The sequence below is a fragment of the Microcaecilia unicolor genome, chromosome 9 (assembly GCF_901765095.1).
Source record: "Microcaecilia unicolor chromosome 9, aMicUni1.1, whole genome shotgun sequence".
Lineage (NCBI taxonomy): Eukaryota > Metazoa > Chordata > Amphibia > Gymnophiona > Siphonopidae > Microcaecilia > Microcaecilia unicolor.
The window spans coordinates 20,779,279-20,801,785 of NC_044039.1; the positions used below are offsets into that span (position 1 = coordinate 20,779,279).

The following is a 22,507-nucleotide window of genomic DNA, read 5'->3' on the forward strand; positions in this document are numbered from 1 at the left end:
TCTACTGAATGTAGAAAACAATGTATTTTACTGAAAAGATGGTAGACTGACATGGGCTTAATCCTTCCCCTTTCCCTCCCTTGATAGAGCTGAGCTTGTTCAAAGGCATGTGCATCCTTATGATCCAGTCACCTCTATTTAACTGAATCCTGGTAAATACATTCTAACCCTGACTGCTCATTTGGTCAAGCCTGTATCTGCAAGTAGTGGGTCATAATGGAATGGGATGGAATTTGATATACCCCCTTTCTATAGTTATAATCAAAGCAGTTCTCATATTATATACAGCTACTTATTTTGTACCTGGGGCAATGGAGGGTTAAGCGACTTGCCCAGATTCACAAGCCATGTGAATACAATTAGAAACCTCTCTTTAAATGTCTGTGAGATAAAAGCACAGCCAGTTAAGAGGCAGGGCTGGATTTACCTTCTTGGAGTCCTTAGGCACAGTGCCATAGCGAGGGCAGCTGACACCCGGGGCGGGTCGCCGCTGCGCACCCCCCCCCCCCCGGGTGCAGCACGGCGCAACCCCCCCCCCCCAGAGCGCGCTCCTCCCACCCCGGAGCGCAACTTATCTTATTGGAAAGCGGCGAGGGACGGGCGGGAGGGCCGATTCGCCCCGACTGCACGTTGCTGGGAGCTACGCTGGCTCCGCTGGTTCCCTGCTCTCTCTGCCCCGGAACAGGAAATAACCTGTTCTGGGGCAGAGAGAGCAGGGAACCAGCGGAGCCGGCGTGCACCCGGGGCGGACCGCCCCACCGCCCCCCCTTCCTACGCCACTGCTTAGGCACATTGGTAAAGGTAGTCCCAGAGCACACTCCATGCTGAAAGAGGTACCTACAGGAGTCTGCTCTTTCCAATGCTGTACAGTCTGAGTAGCAGCAGCCTGTTGAACCTGTCACCTTAAGGTAGGGTCTGAATACTAGTAGCCAATCCTTAAGCCATTAAGAGGGCAGGTCAGATGGGATGCTACTGGTCATTCTGAGCATGCTTAGAAGAAATTATCGCAGAAACAGAGGGGAAAAGTCCCTCTTTCAAACCAGTGACCCTAGGCTGCTGCCTAGTCTACCTAATTGGAAATCCCAATCTGCTGAAAAGTACCTCTAATTGGAGCTAACCTACAAACTCCAGAAAAGGTTCTTTAATCTTTTTTTTTTAATGTATTAACGCAAACCTTTTCACCAAAGATCAGAAGTTCATATGACTTAATCAACTGGGCAGCCAACTGCATGGGCACATGATGTTAACCAATCATAATCTTTATTAGATCATAGCAAACTCACTAACTGTATCTTACCCAACTTTGCGCAAATTTCTCAAGGACCTTAATGTGCATAAGGGAACTGCTTGTGATTGCCACAGTTAGAGGTACTACTTAGTATACATCAATTTAAGGCATACACTCTACAGTAAAAATTTCAGTACTTGACTTTTGCAATTATCAACAATACTAACCGGCTTTGACAACAAGGATTTGTACAGTATCTAAAATACAACTGAACACCATCCAGAAGGGTTTACTTATAATTTCCCAGCTGTATTGCAGAGCGTTCGTAGATGCAACGGAAAGTTGATGGTTGGATTTCCCAGTATTGTACGGGGTTGCTGAAAAGACTCACACCAGAGTATGAGGCCTTCTTCGTATTGTAGCCAGGGGGGCAAAAGTCGTTGGAATTCACAGCAGCAATTTTATTGCTATGAAGGTAGACAATCTGCAATATATAATTAGAGTTATGATAAATTATTTTGATAAGGAACTGTCATTGGTTGTGCAATATCAATAAGGATTAATCATCTTCAGTACCGGTACCTGTGTTCTCTTTCTGTCGGTACTGCAATTTCCTTATTCTTTCTTTTACAAAGGTTTAATTTTTCTTTTCTTAACTATACATCACACTGTTAATCACAGAAATAGTTTTATTTCTGTTGATTTAATGTTCTCAACTTGGTATAAGTAAAGTACACGGAGCACCATTTTGCATAGAATACAGAGATCGGAATTGAGACGTCCAGGTCGGGAAGTGATCAATTCTACTGATACTAGTAAAAAAAGGCCCGTTTCTGACACAAATGAAACGGGCACTAGCAAGGTTTTCCTCAGAGTGTGTATGTTTGAGAGAGTGTGTGTGAGAGTGAGTGTGTGACAGAGAGAGAGAGTGAGACTGGTTGCGAGTGTGTCTGTGAGAGAGAGAGTGTGTGTGATTCTCCTCTCTCCCCTGCCACCCCTGTAGCCACCCAGTGATTCTCCTGTCTCCCCTGCCCACCCCTGTAGCCACCCAGTGATTCTCCTGTCTCCCCTGCCCCCCCCTCCAGCCACCCAGCGATTCTCCTCTCTCCCCTGCTCCCCCTCCAGCCACCCAGCGATTCTCCTGTCAATCCTGCCCCCCCTCTAGACACCCAGTGATTCTCCTCTGTTCCCTGCCCCCCCTCCAGCCATCCAGTGATTCTATTCGCTCCCCTGCCCCCCCTCCAGCCATCCAGCGATTCTACTCGCTCCCCTGCCCCCCCTCCAGTCACCCAGTGATTCTCCTTGCTCCCCTGATTACCTCCTTCGAAGCGGCCGTGTCATTGAAAGCCCTGCCCGTCTCCAGCCTTCCCTTCGAGTTCGTTCCCTCAGAGTCCTACCCTCTGGCTGGCTTCCATAACGTTCCATTGTAACATCTCCTCACGTCAGCCAGGCTCCAGCGTTCCCTTCCCTCTCACTGTTCCGCCCTCTGACGTCATTACGTTTTGACGCGAGGACGGGGCAGTGAGGGGGAATGGAACGCTGGAGGCTGGCTGACGTCAGAAGATGGTTACGAATGCAGGTAGACACATTGGAACATTGCAGGAGCAAATTATTACATAGATTTTAGAGTCTTTTCTAAAATACCCAGAAGAGCACATGTGTTTTTGCCTGCACATGCGGTCAGGGCCGTGCCAACACAGTAAGCGGGGTAAGCACCGCAGGGGGGCGCCGACCTCTGGAGGGCGCCACCGCGGTGCTTACCCTTGCCGCTTACCTCAGCTCCACGCCGCCCTGGGGGCTTTAAATCTTTTACCGCCGACGTCGCAGCAGCTGAGCAGCGTCAGCGAAAGCACTGCTGATGTCTCCAGCCTTCCCTTCGCGCTCGTTCATTCCCTCAGTGTCCCGCCCTCGCAAGGAAATGACGTCAGAAGAAGGCGGGACACTGAGGGAACAAACGAGCGCGAAGGGAAGGCTGGAGACGTCAGCAGTGCTTTCACTGACGTTGCGCAGCTGCTGCCACGATGGAGGTAAATTTAATTTAAATACCAGACTCAGAGGGCGGGCAGATGGACATAGGAGGATGGATGGAGGAGGGAAGGGCAGAGAGGAGCATCGATGGACAAGGATGGACATGGATGGGAGGGCAGGGCCCAGGGAGAGGAGAAATTGCTGAAATGGAGGGGAGGGGAGAGAGGAGAATTGCTGGATATGGATGGAGGAGGACAGGACAGAGAGGGACAAGGATGGACATGGATGGAGGGGAAGGGAGAGAGAAGAAATGCTGAGCATGGATGGAGGGGAGGAAAGAGAGAGGAAGGAGATGAGATGAGGGAAAAGGGAGAAAACCTGCACATTGATGGAGAAAATAGGCAGAAGCTGGATCCACTGGACAGTCTGCAGAGGACCCAGCTTTTACTTACGGATGTAAGGTAAGAAATGAAGTAGAAAGGAGGAAAGTAAAGAAATAAATGGAAAGGAAGCCCTGGAAATGGAGTTAAGAGGACAGACAGCAGCAGAATCAGGTACTGGGCCAGCATGATCAAGTCACCAGACAACAATGGTAGAAAAAATTCATTTTATTTTCATTTTATTGTTTGGAATATGTCCACTTTGAGAATTTACATCTGCTATCTTATTTTGCAATGTATAGCAATTTGTTTCTAAGAATATTGCTGACAATTCCTGTCAGTGTGGCAAGTGGTGAGCGATCATTTTCACAGGGGGGGGGGGGGGCGCCAACTGATAGTCTGCAGGGGGCACCAGAGACCCTAGGCACGGCCTTGCATGCGGTGGGGGCAGTGATTTACAAATATACATGTTGAGAAAATGAATGGCACAAACACACCGGCTTCCCCATGGAGGTGTTGGCATTAACACACAGAAGTGGTGTATAGGTGGCACATTTCCATGTGTAGTTGTCCCATTTAACAACTAGATGTGGAAGGGCACCAATTAAATAGTGAGGCCACACTTTTAGTTTGGTTTCATTTTGGAGATGGAAATAAAGAATGGAGGATTAAGGAGAAGGACTCCCTTAATCCCTTGTGTAAAGCCCTGACTCAAATAAGCAATTCTGTAAAACCTATGTGTGCCTTTCAGCTGGTGTGAAGCTGGACATGGAAGGAATTCACTCAAGGCGGTGTACTGTAAAAATAAATCAAACATGAGCAATGGACAATTACAGCAGTAAAAAATATTCAAATAACAATAGAAAGTATGGCATGGTATACTACTTACGATGCCAACACAATACATAATAGAACATTTTCATTGACAGTGTAGGGTATAAGCAAAGACGGAACATATAGATAGGTAAGAGAGTAAGATGCTTAGTAGAATTTGCATATCTTGTGATTTCTTTTTCCTTTGTAATGTTTTTCTCCCTTTGTTTTCCGAAATCTTGGATCCGAATTTATGGACTTGAGTATTGCTCCTTTATTGAAAATGTGAGGAATTTCCTTTTTTTCTTTCACCTTTTCTTTTCTTTTTATTACGTTTGAGTATGTTACTGTTAAACGGATACTTTCCTGCACAAGATTTTTGCTTGTAATAAATTTAATAATATGAATAAATAAATAAATTTAAAAAAAAAAGAAAGTAAGGTGACTAATTTAAAGAAAGTTGCACATGAGGTCAGAGAGGTGATTAAATATTATCTGAGATAGGGTAGGAGTGGATAAACATGTCCTGCTGCAGTATGTGGAGCCGTGTGTGTGTGTGTGTGTGTGTGTGTGTGTGTGTGTGTGTGTGTGTGAGACTAAGAAGTTAGTTACTCCTTCAACTAACTGAATATCCAGGTATGACCGCTAAACCAGACTTTAACTGGGCACAGGCCAATATTCAGACCAGTGCCTGGTTAAATTGCCCACATAAAGTTAGGCGTCAGAAAACAACAAGGCAAGGAATCCACCAAATCCAACATGGAAAATATAAAACCAGGAGGCAGATCCTATAAAGAGGTAGTCCTTTAATGAAGTGAAAATGATCCCATAAGAATCTGAAAAGACACATAAAAGAATACTGTGCCAACATCTCAAAAATATCCCATTTGAAGATAAAATGGTTCTGAAAACATTGTGAAAAAGGTGATATAATGTCCAGCAAAAAAGTATTGAACAAGTGTCTGCAGGCCTTACAGAGTCCATAATCATCAAAAACGTTAAGAAAAAATGTTTGTATTAATGATTTTATGTTTTTAGTTCATACTGTCCCTGGTGCAGTCAGTATTTGTTCGCGAAACAAGGCCATGTTGGGCACAGATGTTTATTGACCTGGGAGCATTTTCACTTCATTAAAGACTACCTCTTTATATGAGCTGCCTCCTGGTTTTATATTTTCCACATTAAAAGGCCCTTTTACTAAGCCACGTAAGCATCTATGCGCGCCCAAACATGCGCCAAAATGGAGTCATCGCCCGACTACCACATGGCTCTTGCTGTAATTTCATTTTTAGCACGCATCCGATATGCATCTGAAAAATCATTTTTATTTTTGGATGCACATAACAGACACGCGCCGAGTGGCATTTGACGTGCGTAGGTCATTACTGCCCAGTTACCGTGTGAGTCTTTACCACTAGGTCAATGGCTGGTGATAAGGTCTCTCCTCAAGTCACTTCACTGGCTTCCTATCCGTTTCCGCATACAGTTCAAACTTCTCTTATTGACCTATAAGTGCATTCACTCTGCAGCTCCTCAGTACCTCTCCACTCTCATCTCTCCCTACATTCCTCCCCGGGAACTCCGTTCACTGGGTAAATCTCTCTTATCTGCACCCTTCTCCTCCACTGCTAACTCCAGACTTTGTTCCTTTTATCTTGCTGCACCATATGCCTGGAATAGACTTCCTGAGCCGGTACCTCAAGGTCCATCTCTGGCCGTCTTCAAATCTAAGCTAAAAGCCCACCTTTTTGATGTTGCTTTTAACTCCTAACCCTCATTCACTTGTTCAGAACCCTTATTTTATCATCCTCTTTTTAATATTCCCTTATCCCTTAATTGTCCTGTTTGTCTGTCCTGATTCGATTGTAAGCTCTGTCGAGCAGGGACTGTCTCTTCACGTTCAAGTGTACAGCGCTGCGTATGATAAGTAGTAGTCTTTGGGATTCCGGAACCTTGCTACTCTTTGGGACTCTGCACAGAAGCTTGCTACTCCATGTCCTTATCCCTTAATTGTCCTGTTTGTCTGTCCTGATTAGATTGTAGGCTCTGTTGAGCAGGGACTGTCTCTTCATGTTCAAGTGTACAGCGCTGCGTATGTCTAGTAGTGCTATAGAAATGATAAGTAGTAGTAGTAGTCTCAGACCAAAAATGGATGCATGGCAATTTTCATTTTGCCGCACATCCATTTTCAGCAAAAATTTAAAAGACTTTTTTTTTACAGGTGTGCTGAAAAATGGATTGGCGCACACCCAAAACCCGTGCCTACATTACCACAAGCCATTTTCAGCACGCCTTTGTAAAAGGAGACCGAAGTTAGGACAGCTGTTTTAACACTTGGGCAAGTCACCTAAGCCTCCATTGCCCCAGGTATCAAAGCTTCGGGGTCCTTTTACAAAGGCTCAGTAAAAAGTGGCCTGCGGTAGTATAGGCATGGGTTTTGGGTGCACACAGAATTATTTTTCAGCACACCTACAAAAAAAATGCCTTTTTAACATTTCTACCAAAAATGGATGTGCGGCAAAATCAAAATTGCTGTGTGTCCATTTTGGGTCTGAGACCTTACCACCAGCCATAGACCTAGTGGGAAAGAATTTGGGCAGTAAGAACCTATGCGCGTCATATGCCACTTGGCACGTGTCCACTACACGTGGCCAAAAATAAAAACTATTTTTCAGACGCACGCAGCGGACATGCTCCAAAAATTAAATTACCGCAAGAGGCACATGGTAGTCGGCCGGTAAGTCCATCTTGAAGTGTGTTGGGCGTGCGTACAGCAGGGGCGTAGCCAGACCTCACAGTGGGAGGGGGCCAGAGCCCGAGGTTGGGGGCACATTTTGAGTGCCACCCCGCCACTACCCCTCCCCTCCCCTCCCCACTGCCTCGCCTCACTCCCTCACAAACAAATACCTTTGCTGGCAGAGGTCCCCAATCCCCGCCAACCGAAGCCTTCTTTAGCGCCGGTCCCCGGTGCAGCCGCGTTCCCTGCCTGCCCCCTGCTCTTCTTTCTTCTTGCTCCTCCTGTGCACGCTGACGCTCAGGGAGCAGGCAGGCAGAGAACGTGGCTGCGCCACAGACCGGTGTTGAAGGCTTCAGCTGGTGGGGGTTGGGGACCCCCGCCAGCCAAACCTGGGGCCCAGATGAAATTTGCGGTGGCCCAGGGCCCCGTGGCACCCCATAGCTACGCCCCTGGCGTAGAGCCTTATGCGGCTTAGTAAAAGGGGCCCTTAGACTGTGAGCCCACTAGGGACAGAGAAAACAAAATGCCTGCATATAGGACTAGATTCTATATATAGTTGCCAAAAAAGCACTATTCTATAAGCCACGCTTAAAGCAAAGCACAGTTTATAGACTAGTACTTGTGCCCAGGAATTGCGCCTCCATTTATTTATTTATTAGGATTTATTTACCGCCTTCAGGCACGTATCCCTGTAATTCTATAACAATGTGCATTCATTTTAAGAATGCCCCATTTGCTCATGCCCCTCCCATTTCTGCACCCCCTTTTTCTGATCCCGTGTAAATTTACTCGCATCAATGACAATTAAATCCAGTTCGTGCCAACAATTGCTTGATAAAAAGCCACTTTTCAGTTACATTTCACAAGCTTCTTCTTTCTTCAAATATTCTCTGTACACCCACCCCTCCATCTCCCACACTCATATGAAAAGGAATAGTGAGATCTTAAAAGATTAGTTATAAATAATAATAATAACAGTTGTGTATTATCCTACCTGGACGTATTTGTGCTCTGCTAATCCCGAAGGCACTTCAGTGAGGGAGTTGTGGTCCAGGTGGAGTTCTCTCATATGAGGTACATTGGCGAGGGATCCATTTTCCACAGCGGTTATATTGTTAAAACTCAGACCCAGTCTGACGCAAAAACAAATATTTCAAAATGCAATGTGGATCTATGAATTCTAGACAAAACATTTAGTCATCTTACTCTATAAATCCATGTTTTGGAACATCTCTGACATGTCCCTAGCCATGCTTTCTTTTCAGATTACGTACAATTACATAGTAACATAGTAACATAGTAGATGATGGCAGAAAAAGACCTGCATGGTCCATCCAGTCTGCCCAACAAGTGTGCTACTTTTTGTATATACCCTACTTTGATTTGTACCTATGCTCTTCAGGGCACAGACTGTATAAGTCTGTCCAGAACTATCCCTGCCTCCCAACCACCAGTCCCGCTTCCCACCACCGGCTCTGGCACAGACCGTATAAGTCTGCCCAGCACTATCCCCGCCTCCCAACCACCAGCCCTGCCTCCCAACCACTGGCTCTGGCACAGACCGTACAAGTCTGTCCAGCACTATCCCCGCCTCCCAACCACCAGCCCCGCCTCCCGATCTTGACTAAGCTCCTGAGGATCCATTCCTTCGGCACAGGATTCCTTTATGCTTATCCTGCGCAAGTTTGAATTCCGTTACCGTTTTCATTTCCACCACCTCCCGCGGGAGGGCATTCCAAGCATCCACTACTCTCTCCGTGAAAACATACTTCCTGACATTTTTCTTGAGTTAGACATCGCGTTTTATAGAATAGTGTGCAGTGAGATGCACGCACAGATTTTTGACTGCTAATTAACCTCAATAATTGGTTGTTAGCACCCAGTTATTGATGTTTTCAAGCTCGTTAGCCAATTTCCTTGCACATGCATCGCTGATATGCACACAAAGTTGGGCTTTGAAATTTGGGCGTGATATTTTTATTTATTTGTAGCATTTGCAGGGCCGTGCCAACACAGTAAGCGCGGTAAGCGCCGCAGGGGGCACCTGCCTTCAAGGGCGCCGCACTGTCAAGTTGTATTTAAAAAAATCTTACTCCTCCGCTCCATCCCCAATTCCCCGGTGCTTTAAATTTACCTCGCTCCGCCTCCGACGTCTGCGCAGTGTCAGTGAAAGCGCTGCCGGTCTGACGTCTCTCCACCAGCCTTCCCTTTGCTCATTCGTTCCCTCTGTGTCCTGCCTTCAAGGAAATGACGTCAGAAGAAGGCGGGACACAGAGGGAACGAACGAGCGAAGGGAAGGCTGGTGGAGAGACATCAGACAGGCAGCGTTTTCACTGATGCTGCGCAGGCATCGGAGCCGGAGGCGGAGAGAGGTAAATTTAAAGTGCGGGGGGGGGGGGGGGGGGCGCGTGCGCCAACTGATGGTCTGCAGGGGGACACCAGAGACCCTAGGCACGGCCCTGAGCATTTGTATCCCACATTTCCCCACCTATCTGCAGGCTCAATGTGGCTTACAATTGTTCCGTAATGGTGATCACCAATTTTGGAAAAGAGAAATACATAGTTAAGGTGAAGGAAGACAGAGTGGGTTAGGTATTCAAGTAAGGAAGTTCATTTTCATAATAAGAAATAAAAGGTAATGGGTAAAACTTCAGGCGTGATATATTGTCTTGAACAGTGGAATATAAACTTTAAATCATGATAAAATTAGTATGGACGATTAGGAAAATAAAGAGTTACGTTAATGTGTGGATCTATTGTGAATTTGTTTACTATCAAGTTAGGATGGAATTAATTGTGGTATGCTTTCTTGAATAGATTGGTTTTCAATAATTTACGGGAAATTAATTATGTCGTGAGTTGTTTTTATAGAAACCGGGGCCATGTCTATAGCAGGTATAAATGCATGCATCTAAATAACGGCACTTGTGTGCACAATTTACAACATTCTACACGTTTTCTGTGTAAGTTTGCCTCTTGTGCATAACGCACAGAATACCAATACAAGTTGGTGCGCATTAACCCCCATATTCTATAAAGCGCTCCTAGAGATCCACGCTGAATCCAAGCGTATTCTATAACAATGCGCGCAACTTAATAGACTTTAACAAGCCAATCGGCGTTGTTAACAGCACTTGATAAGCAATAATGAGCACTAATTGGCAATATTTAGAATTTACACGCACAACTTGCTAATCAAATTCTGTAATGCAGTGCATCTAACTTCTAATGCGTGCAGGCAAAAAGGGACATGGTTATGGGTGGGGAAACGGGCATTCCAAAATTTGTACATGTAGTTAAAGAATATGGCCCAGTACCTTTAAATCTATAAGCTGGGTTTTACGCCATGTTTTTGTTGGTGTAAATGGACACAAATAGTTTTAGGCTCAGGGATATCAACTAAGCGCACTCTATATACCGTGCCAAAATCTAGGAGCTGCTTATAAAATATGATTTGGCAGAAATGTTTTCCATGTAGATTTTTTAGTTGCCATATATAGAATCCAGTGACGATACTAGGTTGGCTGCCACCCGGGGCGGATCGCCGATGCGCACCCCCCCCCCCCCCCCCACGGCGCAATGACCCCCCCCTCCCCCACGGTGCATTTTTAGCTGCTGGGAGCAGCCGCGCGGCTCTTGGCTCCGCTGGCTCCCTGCTCCCTTCGCCCCAGAACAGGAAGTAACCTGTTCCGGGGCAGAGGGAGCAGGGAACCAGCGGAACTGACAGGCGCACAGCTGCTCTCTGCACCCCCCCCCCCCCAGCAGCGTGCACCCGGGGCGGACCGCCCCCCACCGCCCCGCCCTTGGTACGCCGCTGGCACTGGCTGAATATTGTCTTTTAAATGCAAGCATAATTATTTCTTACTGATATTTGACTTGCTCTAGTGGGAACAATTTTCACTTTTCTACCTGCAGGCCTTGTTGTTAATTTTTAAAGGGAAAGCATTTATGTTTGAAAACTGCCCATCACTGTTCCCTCTAAACTGAGCAGGTGTCATCCACCTACAGTCCTGCCAGTGGGGGGTGCTGTTTCACTATTACATGTTCAATAGCGAGGCATAGGCAGCTTTTCAGGAGTCCAGAGAACCTGCCTGACCCTCACCCTAGCCAATGAAAAAACAATATTGAAGCAGCACCTCTTACTGGCAGCAGTGCAGTTGGAGGACTCGCGCTCAGCTTACGGGGAACACTGCTGCCCATGGAAAGAAAAATATGTGCTTTCAACTGCTTTTTCTGCAGACAGCAGAATGGGGCAAAACACTATCAGGCTTATTTTCGAAAGAGAAGGACGCCCATCTTTCGACACAAATCGCAAGATGGGCGTCCTTCTCACAGGGTTGCCCAAATCCGTATAATGGAAAGCCGATTTTGGGCGTCCCCAACTGCTTTCCGCCGCGGGGACGACCAAAGTTCCCAGGGGCGTGTTGGAGGCGTAGCGAGGGTGGGACTTGGGCATGCCTAATACATGGGCGTCCTCGACCCATAATGGAAAAAAAAGGGCATCCCTGACGAACACTTGGATGACTTTATCTAGTCCTTTTTTTCTTATGACCAAGCCACAAAAAGGTGCCTGAACTGACCAGATGACCACTGGAGGGAATTGGGGATGACCTCCCCTAACTCCCCCAGTGGTCACTAACCCCATCCCACCCTCAAAAAAAATTTTAAAATATTTTTTACCAGCCTCTATGCCAACCTCAAATGTCATACCCAGCTCCATTTAATCTGCATAGTTTGATTCTAATGTACCACTTCATCTCTATGTTACTCGCATTTTATTTAGCATTAACAGCATTTTTTGTGCCATGGAGTGACGTATCTCCGCCCACTTTACGCACGATAGCACATGAATGCATGTCTTCACATATATTTTTTATGCCACGTAGTGACGTATCTCCGTCTACTCTACATGCGTAATACGCACGGACGGCTACACAGCGTTTTATGTTTCACGCTTTTGGATCAGCTGACACTTTGTGTCGGTTTAATTTCGCGCGGTTTTTCGCGCTCTTCTGGCTATTTGAATTGCCCTGCAGTCCACTTTTACTTTCATTGTTATTGCTGAGATCACTGCGACAGACAGACGGTTCACTTGTGCAACGGTCTTTTTCAAGGTATGCGTTTCACGTCTTCTTTTCTAATACATGCGGTTCGCGCCTATAGCGCTGCCGCGGATTAGCATTTTTGTTTTATCTGAGTGCGGTTTCCTCTATTATTGAAATGCAGTGCATGTTTTCTTTTCTAATTAACTTTTAACTAGTCTTGCGACATTTAGCTAGTCTTGTGTCTTCATTATTAATATGTTGTGCGTGTTCTTTTTCTTAAACTATCTTTTAACTAGTTTTGCCGGTTTTTTAGCTAGTCTTGTGTTTTAATTGCGAAACAGTGCTGGAAAAGACTCAATAGTCAAATCACATGACTTTTTTTCCTTTGGATTTCTTCAAAACTGTTTCACGTGACTATAGGGTTAAACATATTTATTTTCTTATGTACGCCCACTACACTCGTGAATATACGATCTTTTTTGCAAAAACCTTTTTTCTGTCTTTTACAGACCATTTTTAAGATCTTATTTGCAAGATCTTTGGAATCCTTTATCCACTGTTTAAGATTCCTTTGATGTGTTATTTTCATTTCAACCTGATCAATAAGGTTAGTTTTTTCATTAATCCCCATGTATGTATATATTTTCAATTTGTCTCCTGGTTTCATTACTTTGCATTTTTGCCTCTTTCTATTTAATGTTCCTTTCTTCAGTATGTTTATTTGATATATTATTTGGCATATATATATAGATGTATAATTTTTAATTGGCTTTTTTGCTAATAGTATTTTATTTTTTGCATTTATATGGTTCCTTGATTTTTTTGATAATCTATATATGTTCCTCTTTCAGTATAATTTTTGCTGTATATTATTATTATTTTTCATTTTTTATACTTAATTTATTTATTTATTGTTTGTTTATGTTTATAGACTCCTGATGTAGGCCTCTTTGGCCGAAACACAACGTTGTGTCGAGTCATCTTTTATGTGTTATTGTTATATCATTATTTGTTTGGAAATTATTAAACTTTGTTTTTTTAAACATAATTTGGTTCCATTCTTTGGATAGCCTGGCTTATATTCCCACCTTTTTTATTTTTCATACCCAGCTCCATGACAGCAGTATGCAGGTCCCTGGAGCACTTTTAGTGGGTGCTGTGCACTTCAGGCAGGCAGACCCAGGCCCATCCCCCCCTACCTGTTACACTTGTGGTGGTAAATGTGAGCCCTTCAAAACCCACCAGAAACCCACTGTACCCACATCTAGGTGCCCCCCTTCACCCATAAGGGCTATGGTAGTGGTGTACAGTTGTGGGGAGTGGGTTTTGGGGGGGTCTCAGCACACAAGGTAACGGAGCTATGTACCTGGGAGCTTTTTCTGAAGTCCACTGCAGTGCCCCCTAGGGTACCCGGTTGGTGTCCTGGCATGTCAGGGGGACCAGTGCACTATGAATGCTGGCTCCTCCCATGACCAAATGGCTTGGATTTGGTTGTTTCTGAGATGGGCGTCCTTAGTTTCCATTATCGCCAAAAATCAGAAACGACCAAGTCTAAGGACGACCATCTCTAGGGACGACCTAAATTTCAAGATTTGGGCGTCCCCGACCGTATTATGGCCGCCCATCTTGTTTCGATAATACGGGTTTCCCTGCCCCTTCGCCGGGACGTCCTGTGAGGACGTCCTCAGGAAAACGTGGGCGCCCCTTTCGATTATGCCCCTCCACGTGGCCTTAAGAAGCTAATCTACCTGTCTAGGCCCCTTCTCCTGGCCTATGCTTGCCTCTAGGATTACCCTTTCACAATACGGGTATGTGGTACGATAAACTTCTGCATGTCTGTTTGCAAAGTTTTATGTTACCTCACACAGATAACCCCCTGTGGAAATATTTTTTTAATATTTCTGCTAACAACGGAAATGCCGTATGCTGGGGGGTGGACTAACTGGTACATCATCAATGGGGTATAGCAATTAAATAGGGAACAGTCATTAACCTGCTTATAATCGAAAGAGAAAAACGCCTATATTGTGACCCAAATCGGGAGATAGACGTTTATCTCCCAAAAACGAATAAAGCGGTATAATCGAAAGCCGAATTTGGACATTTTCAACTGCACTCCGTCGCGGATGCGGACAACGTTGATGGGGGCGTGTCGAAGGCGTGGTGAAGGCGGAACTGGGGCGTGGTTATCTGCCGATCAGAAATGGGCGCCTTTCGCCGATAATGGAAAAAAAATATGCGTTTTTAGCGAGAATTTAGGACACTTTTCCTGGACCCTGTTTTTCCACGAATAAGGCCCCAAAAAGTGCCCTAAATGACCAGATGACCACTGGAGGGAATCAGGGATGACCTCCCCTGACTCCCCCAGTGGTCACGAACCCCCTCCCACCACAAAATATGCCGTTTCACAACTTTTTATTTTCACCCTCAAATGTCATACCCACCTCCCTGGCAGCAGTATGCAGGTCACTGGAGCAGTGGACTTCAGGCAGGTGGACCCAGGCTCATCCCCCCCCCCCTGTTACACTTGTGCTCCAAACCGCCCCCCAAACCCACTGTACCCACGTGTAGGTGCCCCCCTTCACCCCTTAGGGCTATAGTAATGGTGTAGACTTGTGGGCAGTGGGTTTTGAGGGGGATTTTGGGGGCTCAACACCCAAGGGAAGGGTGCTATGCACCAGGGAGCTGTTTTACCTTTTTTTTTTTTTTTTTTTGTAAAAGTGCCCCCTAGGGTGCCCGGTTGGTGTCCTGGCATGTGAGGTGGACCGGTGCAGTACGAATCCTGGCCCCTCCCACGAATAAATGTCTTGGAGTTATTCGTTTTTGAGCTGGGCGTTTTCGGTTTCCATTATCGCTGAAAAACAAAAACGCCCAGCTCAAAAAAAGATAAACGTCCATGTTTTTTCGAAAATACGATTCGGTCCGCCCCTTCACGGACCCGTTCTCGGAGATAAACGCCCATGGAGATAGGCGTTTCTGTTCGATTATGCCCCTCTTACTCTTTCAAACAAGACAAAAAACAAGAGGACGCTCCCTTAAACCAATGAGCAGCAGATCGAAAAACAAATCATAGAACTTTTTTATTTTCATGTAGTGCATTATTAAACTGTGAAATCTGTTGCCAATGAATGTGACCAAAATACTCACTTTTATTTAGATTTTTATTTAGGCTTTTATTTAGACACTAGTAAAAAAAAAGCCCCGTTTCTGATGCAAATGAAACGGGGTCTAGCAAGGTTTTCTTCTGTGTGCATGTGGGAGTGTGTGTGTCCCTGCCCTCTGCCCTCTCTCCCTTCCCCTGTGCTGTCTGTCCCCTCTCCCCTCGGAGTCGAGTCCTTCAGTGTTAAGTTTCCTGCTGTGCTGTGTTTGTGTTACAGAGATAGTGAGGGCTTCTGCCCTCTCTCCCCTCCCCCCTCTGAGTCCTTTACTGTTACAGAGAGAGCGATTTGAGATTTGATTTCGTGCTTTGCTGTGTTTTCCTTCACTGTTTGTGTTACAGAGAGAGCGAGGGCAGGGCAGACACTCATGGGGAAACCGGATATCTCTCCCCCTTCACACTTCCAGCCGGAGGCTTCATTTAGAACGTTGGTGGTGCCTTTTATATAGAGAGATCTATTCTTAGTACTTTTAGCATATTTATGTTCCACCTTTTACATTATCTGTTTTTTATATTATATTTCATTTTTATATTATGTGCTCCTTATGTTACCCATTTTTATTTGTGTCTATTTATTGCATATTTATTGAGTGGTGTGTTTTATTGTTTCTTAGACTCCTGAGGCAGGCCTTCTGGGCTGAAACACGATTTATGATGAGTCTGTTGAAGATTTAATAAAGAAGTTGGTAGCATCTTTTGGTGCAAGACCTTTTGTTTGGTCACCTCCACTGTTTTTCTTGTCTTGCCAATGGATGTGAACAAGGTGAGTAACACAGTGAGGCTTAGAGGAGATCCTGGTGGAAAAGTCCATAAGAAATTATTTGCCAGGTAAACTTGGAAGAACCATTGCTCATCCCTGGTAATGAGCTATGAGAAACAAATCTACATTGTGGGATCTGCCAGCTTGACTACTGTCGGAGACATGGACTTGATGGACCTTAGTCTGACTCAGCATGGTTTTTCTTAAGTTCCTATGTTCTTATTTAGTTGTTTGTAGTGGCAGAGAGAAGTGGAGAAGTTTGGTAAAAGGAAATGTTTGCTCTATTTGCCTTCATGGACTGTCTTGAAAAACATTAGGGCATTTCTTAAATGCATGGTTTATAAAATAAAACAAGCCGATTACTAATGTTTAGACAGTAATTCCATGCACAGTCCCACTCATGTCCCCAGGAACCTTTGGGCTTATGATGACAACTCTTGTGTACACATTCAGTTATTATACCGTGAAAACAGAGATTCTAAGCTCCAGGTGATCTAAGCTCCCTTTCCTAGCTGGTGACCAGTCTGTGATTTGTTTGGCCTCCTCGGCTTTGCAGTCCATTGCAGTGACTCTGACTATCGTGGGACTCTTTTAACCGGTATCTGGGTTTCCTAAAACTGACCTGGGCAACTCACAGCTAGTGTGGTTTTCAGACTGTGCACAATGACTATGCATGGGATAATGCAAATTTATCTCATGCATATCCATTGTGGCAGAGAACTTTATAACAATATGCCTAATTGTTCAAGTTGGACTGTCATGAATGAAGTTTAACCTAATACCTTTCAGCTCTTATCATAAGACGAACTCTTCCTTCCTGTAACCTAGTCCACTCTACCTCCTCTTCCTCAACTATGTATCTCTCCTCTCCGGAACTGGTAATCACCACTTACGGAACTATGTAAGCCACATTGAGCCTGCAAATAGGTGGGGAGATGTGGGATACAAATGTTATAAATAAATAAATAAATAAATTTGACTGGCTGTGGGGTTCCCAGGACAGATTTGGGGAGCTATTACCTAAATACAAATTGTTAGAGCCACCCCTAGGTATTGTTACATTTTGCTGAATTAATTCATGCGAACATGAACCTACTTGGCCAAATTGTTGAGTCCAGTTAGACTGTTAGCTTCAATCCGTGTGATTTTGTTGCCATCAAGATGAAGCTCAGTGAGAGTGTTTGGAAGGCCTATAATGAAAAGTGCACATAAAAATACAATTTTAGTTTTGCGGTTAATTCTTTGATAAAAGTATAAGGTTGCATTACTGAAAACTATTTCTATTTCATATTTGTATTCCATTTTTTCCACCCAGTCTTGGCTCAGGTCCACCCAGCTGCAACACCACACTGCTCTCGTTCCCCCCACCCCCTTCCTCTGCGGTGTCCAGGCATCTGCACTCAGTCTCTAAACACCTTCCCTCCCCGGTGTGGACACAGGTGTCCTCTGTGCCTGCAACGATTCATTCTCGCTGCTTGCGCCGGCCCTGCAGGCTTCCATCTGCCACGTTCCACCAGACAGGAAACAGGCAATGACATCAGCGAGGGCGGGACATGGCAGAAGGAAGCCTGCGGGGCCAGCACAAGCAGTGAGAATGAATCATTGCAGGTGCCGAGGACGCCTGCACAGAATCGGGGAGGGACGGAGTTCAGAGACAGGAGTGTAGATGCCGGGACACCGCAGAGGAGAGGGAGAAGATGTGGGGTAGGTGAAAAAATATCTCCAGGAAGATATTTGTGGTGTGTGGTTGTGGGGGGGAGCGAGACATGTATGCGTGGAGGGGCCCATCCAATTTACCTCTGGGTTTATCCAAAATACCGAGTCTGGCCACGCCTCCGGTTTATAGCGCAGCAATTCAAGACACATTCTCGGTAGGTTGCAAAAAAACTACATCTTCAATACAGTACTTCAAATTATATCATAAACATTAACCACAATGAATTTCACAGACAGAAATTGAGACTTAATCACTGTTTGCTATAACCAAACTATGGAAGAAACTAAAAACCAAAAGCTCTCAGAAAAGCAAAAAAAATAAAATCTCCCCTAAGTCAGATATTTGCCTGCGATCACAGTGTAGGTCATTCAATAGACCTGCGGCTGCAATGTGGAAGGCTTGTCTATGAGTCTCAGACAATCTGGCAATGGTTACTGGTGGAACAGCCACAAGACACTTTGACTGTGAATGTACCTAAACATATTCCAATATAACCTTTGTCAAATAACGAGGAACAGTCATGCAAAGAGATCTAATAACCAATATACAGTTTTAAACTTGGCACACAGGACATGAGAATCCAATATTGTTTTTACAAAGCTGGTGAAACATAATCTCTGAGAAAGCAGCCCATGAAGAATACGTACTTCTAGCAGGGTTTTAAACAATTTGTAGTACATGTATAAGAGACAACGACAACTCTACCAATAGACCATTACGAGAATAAACAACCGGAAATATTAGGGACTGAAACATTGTTTTAAATTAACTGGCAGCAGCAATGAATTTCAATGGCGTAAAATCTTCAACTTGAAAAAGACCAATTTTGCTAATGCCATCATTTGACCAGCGACAGAGCAGTGGCGTTCCTAGGGGGGGGCCATGGGTGCGGTCCGCCACGGGTGCATGCCGCCAGGGGGTGCCGCCCGCGCCTGTCCTCCGTTGTTCCACGCTTCTTCTCTGCACTGGAACAGGTTACTTCCTGTTCCGGGGCAGAGTAGAATCATCGAACAACAGAGGACAGGCGCGCGAAGCACTCCCCCCGGTGGCGTGCACCCGGCGGGGGGGGGGGGGGGGTTCCTTCGCGGTGGTGTCCTTTCGCCGGGGGGGGGCCGCGCTGCATCCAGGGGGGCGGGGCGCATCGTCGGCGATCCGCCCCGGGTGCCAGCCCCCCTAGGAACGCCACTGCGACAGAGAGTGGTGAATCAATGATAAGTCAAAGACTTTACAACTGAGTAAATATTTGAAATGTTGTATAAAATAAAGTTACCATCATTTATTTGGATTAATTTGGATTTAGCTCACACCTTTTTCAGTAGTTGCTCATGGTGAGTTACATCCAGGTGTGCTAGGTATTTCCTTGACCTTGGAGGGCTCACAATCACTTTTTGCCACCTCAATGGGTGGAGGTAAGGGCTCCCTGCTACATGACCATGAGGTAAGAGTTGTCTTAGCACGTGGCCATGTTTCTGGGGGCTTTTACCCACTGCGGTAAAAATAGGGTTACCATATGTCCGGATTTACCTGGACATGTCCTCTTTTTGAGGAAATGTCCGGGCAACCGGGCGGGTTTTGCCAATCTGCCCGTTTGTTTCTGGACAAATGGGCAGATTGCTAGCCTCCCCTCCCCTTACGTACTACTGCCCTGGTGGTTTAGTGACCTCTTCCGCCTTCGGGGCAGGAAAGAGCCCCCTCTTTCCTGCCCGGAGTGCTGCCCTGCATTATCCTTCCTGTTGCTGATCTCGGCGCCGATTCAAAATGGCCGCCGAGAGTTGAAGTGACCTCCCGAGACTTCAACTCTCGGTGGCCATTTTGAATCAGCGCCGAGCATCAGCAACAGGAAGGATGCATGCAAGGCAGCGCTCCGGGCAGGAAAGAGGGAGCTCTTTCCTGCCCCGAAGAGGTCACTAGACCACTAGGGCAGTAGTAAGGTAAGGGGAGGGGGGTGATGGGGAGGGGGGGGGGTGACGGGGTGTGTGACAGAGGGGAGGGGAAAATGTGACAGGGGGCGGAGCGAGAGCGTGAAAGGGGGCGGGGTGGGGTGTGAAAGGGGGCGGGGTGTGTGGTGGGGATGGGGCATGTGTCCTCCTTTTTGGGGGGCAAAATATGGTAACCCTAGGTAAAAAGGACCCTGGCGTGTGGGAAAAACGGCCCCTGCCACTAGTGCAGGACCCTCTTTCCGGCAGCTTGGTAAAAGGACCCCTAAATGACTTGCCAAAGATCACAATCAGAAGAAGCAGAATTTGAGCTGGGCCCACATGTCTCCACCAATTAAGTATTAAGCAAGAGGGATTATATATATATATATATATATACTAGTAAAAGAGGCCCGTTTCAGAGCAAATGAAACGGGCGCTAGCAAGGTTTTCGTCGCCAACACCCCTCCCTCCCTGGCCAACCCCGTCGTTGTTCTGCCATTGCTCCGCCCCCAACGCCATGACGTTTGACGCGAGGGCGGGGCCCGGAGCGATTTCCCACCCCACCGCCTCCCTGCCTCCCTCCCTGCCAACCCCTTCGTTGTTCTGTCATTACTCCGCCCTCGAGGGTGGGGCCCGGAGCAATTTTGGTGGCTTCACCACCACGAACCTTTGAACCTTTTTGAAGGAAGTCAGAGCTTGGCTTCACTGATGTCAGTGTCCTCAGAACGTTGAGGGTGAGTTTTATTATAGTAGATATATATATATATATATATATATATATACACACTAACCTTCCCTGAAAACCTGCACTGTAAAATATTCAAGAATAAATTACCCTCAGAAACTTAAGAAAGGATTACCCTCCTAGCTGGATTAGGAGGCATTCTGACTCAAGGTGGGGAATGGTTACTGCACAGTTTGATTGTATCTTAGATCATGGAAAAAGACATGATGGAGGACCACAACAACAACAAGAACAAAAATGTTATTTTCATTGCTTTTGAGTGTTGGGGTAAGTAAAAGTGGAGCAAAGGTATAGTTCATTCAGTACAGATTTTATCCTGATTTCTCTGTCTTTGACTGTGGCACTCTCTTCCTTTATTCTCATTTCCTCAGACATTTTATCAGCAGAATGGGGTGGGTCCAATCAATATTTTGCCTGACATAACATCAGCTATTAGAAAGCCTGGGAGCAGGAATGACGACTGGTTGTTTGACCCCTTCAACCAAAAAGTTGTTCTACTGCTCCTGATTTTAGTGCCCTTAATAAATCCCAGTCAGTATCACAATTGCAACTCCTACACCACAACTGGCACCTTTGTTGACGCATACAACTCTTGGGACAGGTGGAGTTTGAACACTGTTAAACTTGTCAAAGTCTGCCTTTCATGCCCAGGGATTTCTGCCCTCATCGGAGAGGAAAGATGGGACTCCGTGAAGGGTATAACCTATGTAGAAGGAGCAAACCTGTGTCTAGTGAAACAAGGGGCAAACCATGGAGTAACTTCAGAAAAGACCTCACAAAAGGATGTTGGTTGTGGTTTTCCATTTGCCGCCATGTACAAAATGTCAAAACCAAAAGCGGAAGACAAGATACCCTCTGAAGTGACAACCTCGTCTAAAGCATTCCTTGTTTTGCTTTCTTTGTGAATTTATTTTGAATATTCTTCCAAATAATAGACCGTTTGGAATCGGCAGTTGAGTCAGTAATATTTTTTCAAGTGATGTACAGTTGTGAACTGGTAACACTGGAAATGTTAGTTCTCATCCCAGGGGCGTAGCCAGACACCCAATTTTGGGTGGGCCTGGGCCCAAGATGAGTGGGCAGAAGTACTCCGCAAGTGATTTGGTCTCTCCCTCTCTCAACTGCATGCCATATGATCCTTCAAACATCAGCCCCTCCCCTGCATACCTTTTAAATAGCAGATTTTCACCGACAGCGAGCAGCACCTAATACACACTGCTCATACTGGCCTCACAGCCTTCCCTCTGATGTAACTTCCTGTTTCCGCATAGGCAGGAATACATCAGCTGGAAGGCTGTGGGGCTGGTGCGAGCAGTATGTATCGGTCGCTGCTCACTGCAGGCATCTGGTATTTACAAGGTATGCAGGAGGGACAGTTGTTGGGAGTTTTTGGCTGGTGGGGCTTGGGGAATCCCTGCCAGCCACATCGTAGATATGCTGCTACTGGGTGGGCCTGGGCCCACCCAAGCCCACCCTTGGCTCCGCCACTGTCTCATCCATTTGTAAGATACAAAAAAAAATCATCCTTGAGTTACAATCTGAAGACTGAGAAGTTTAGTCCAAGGTTCCTCTTAACCATCATGAACTTGAGTGCAGTATTCATGTAGTTCATACCTTACCTTGAGGGATGCGTGTTATATTGGTGTCTGCAATCCGAATGTAGGATAGCTTCTTCATGCCTTGCAATGCTCCTTTCTCGATACCTGAACTTTCCAGCGGATTGGTGCCTAGTTCTGTAAACAAGATATTTTGGGAGTGATTGTCAGCTTTGAATAGTTTAGTCAAAAATGTATTTACAGCGATGAATGTGAGCAAGCATGGTATGAAATGTTCTGACGTCAGACGCATGCAGAGAAACTTGCAGAGAAGATGATTGAGGAAGGAACGCGAAGGGCACAACAGCACTTCGGCTGTCGGGGGTTTGGGTCCCCCGTCAGCACAGGTAGTCCACAATGGCGGTTTTCGGCGGGGCGGGGGTCGACAGTTTAGCGGAAGGGGGGGTATAGGGGGCCGTAGCGCGGGGGGTGACAGATGATTC

The 22,507-nt window shown here is 45.9% G+C and overlaps 1 protein-coding gene across 1 annotated transcript in view; it reads right to left on the reverse strand.

Moving 5' to 3' along the window:
- Window positions 1–711: 711 nt before the first annotated feature.
- DCN (decorin) overlaps window positions 712–22,507 on the reverse strand; it is a 78,004-nt gene continuing 56,208 nt past the window's right edge. The window contains exons 5-8 of the mRNA XM_030215219.1: window positions 22,089–22,202; window positions 17,185–17,278; window positions 8,121–8,259; window positions 712–1,712 (exon numbers count right to left, since the gene is read on the reverse strand). Coding sequence (XP_030071079.1) covers window positions 1,518–1,712; window positions 8,121–8,259; window positions 17,185–17,278; window positions 22,089–22,202 — 542 coding nt within the window. The 3' untranslated portion in view covers window positions 712–1,517. The remainder of the gene's footprint in view (window positions 1,713–8,120; window positions 8,260–17,184; window positions 17,279–22,088; window positions 22,203–22,507) is intronic.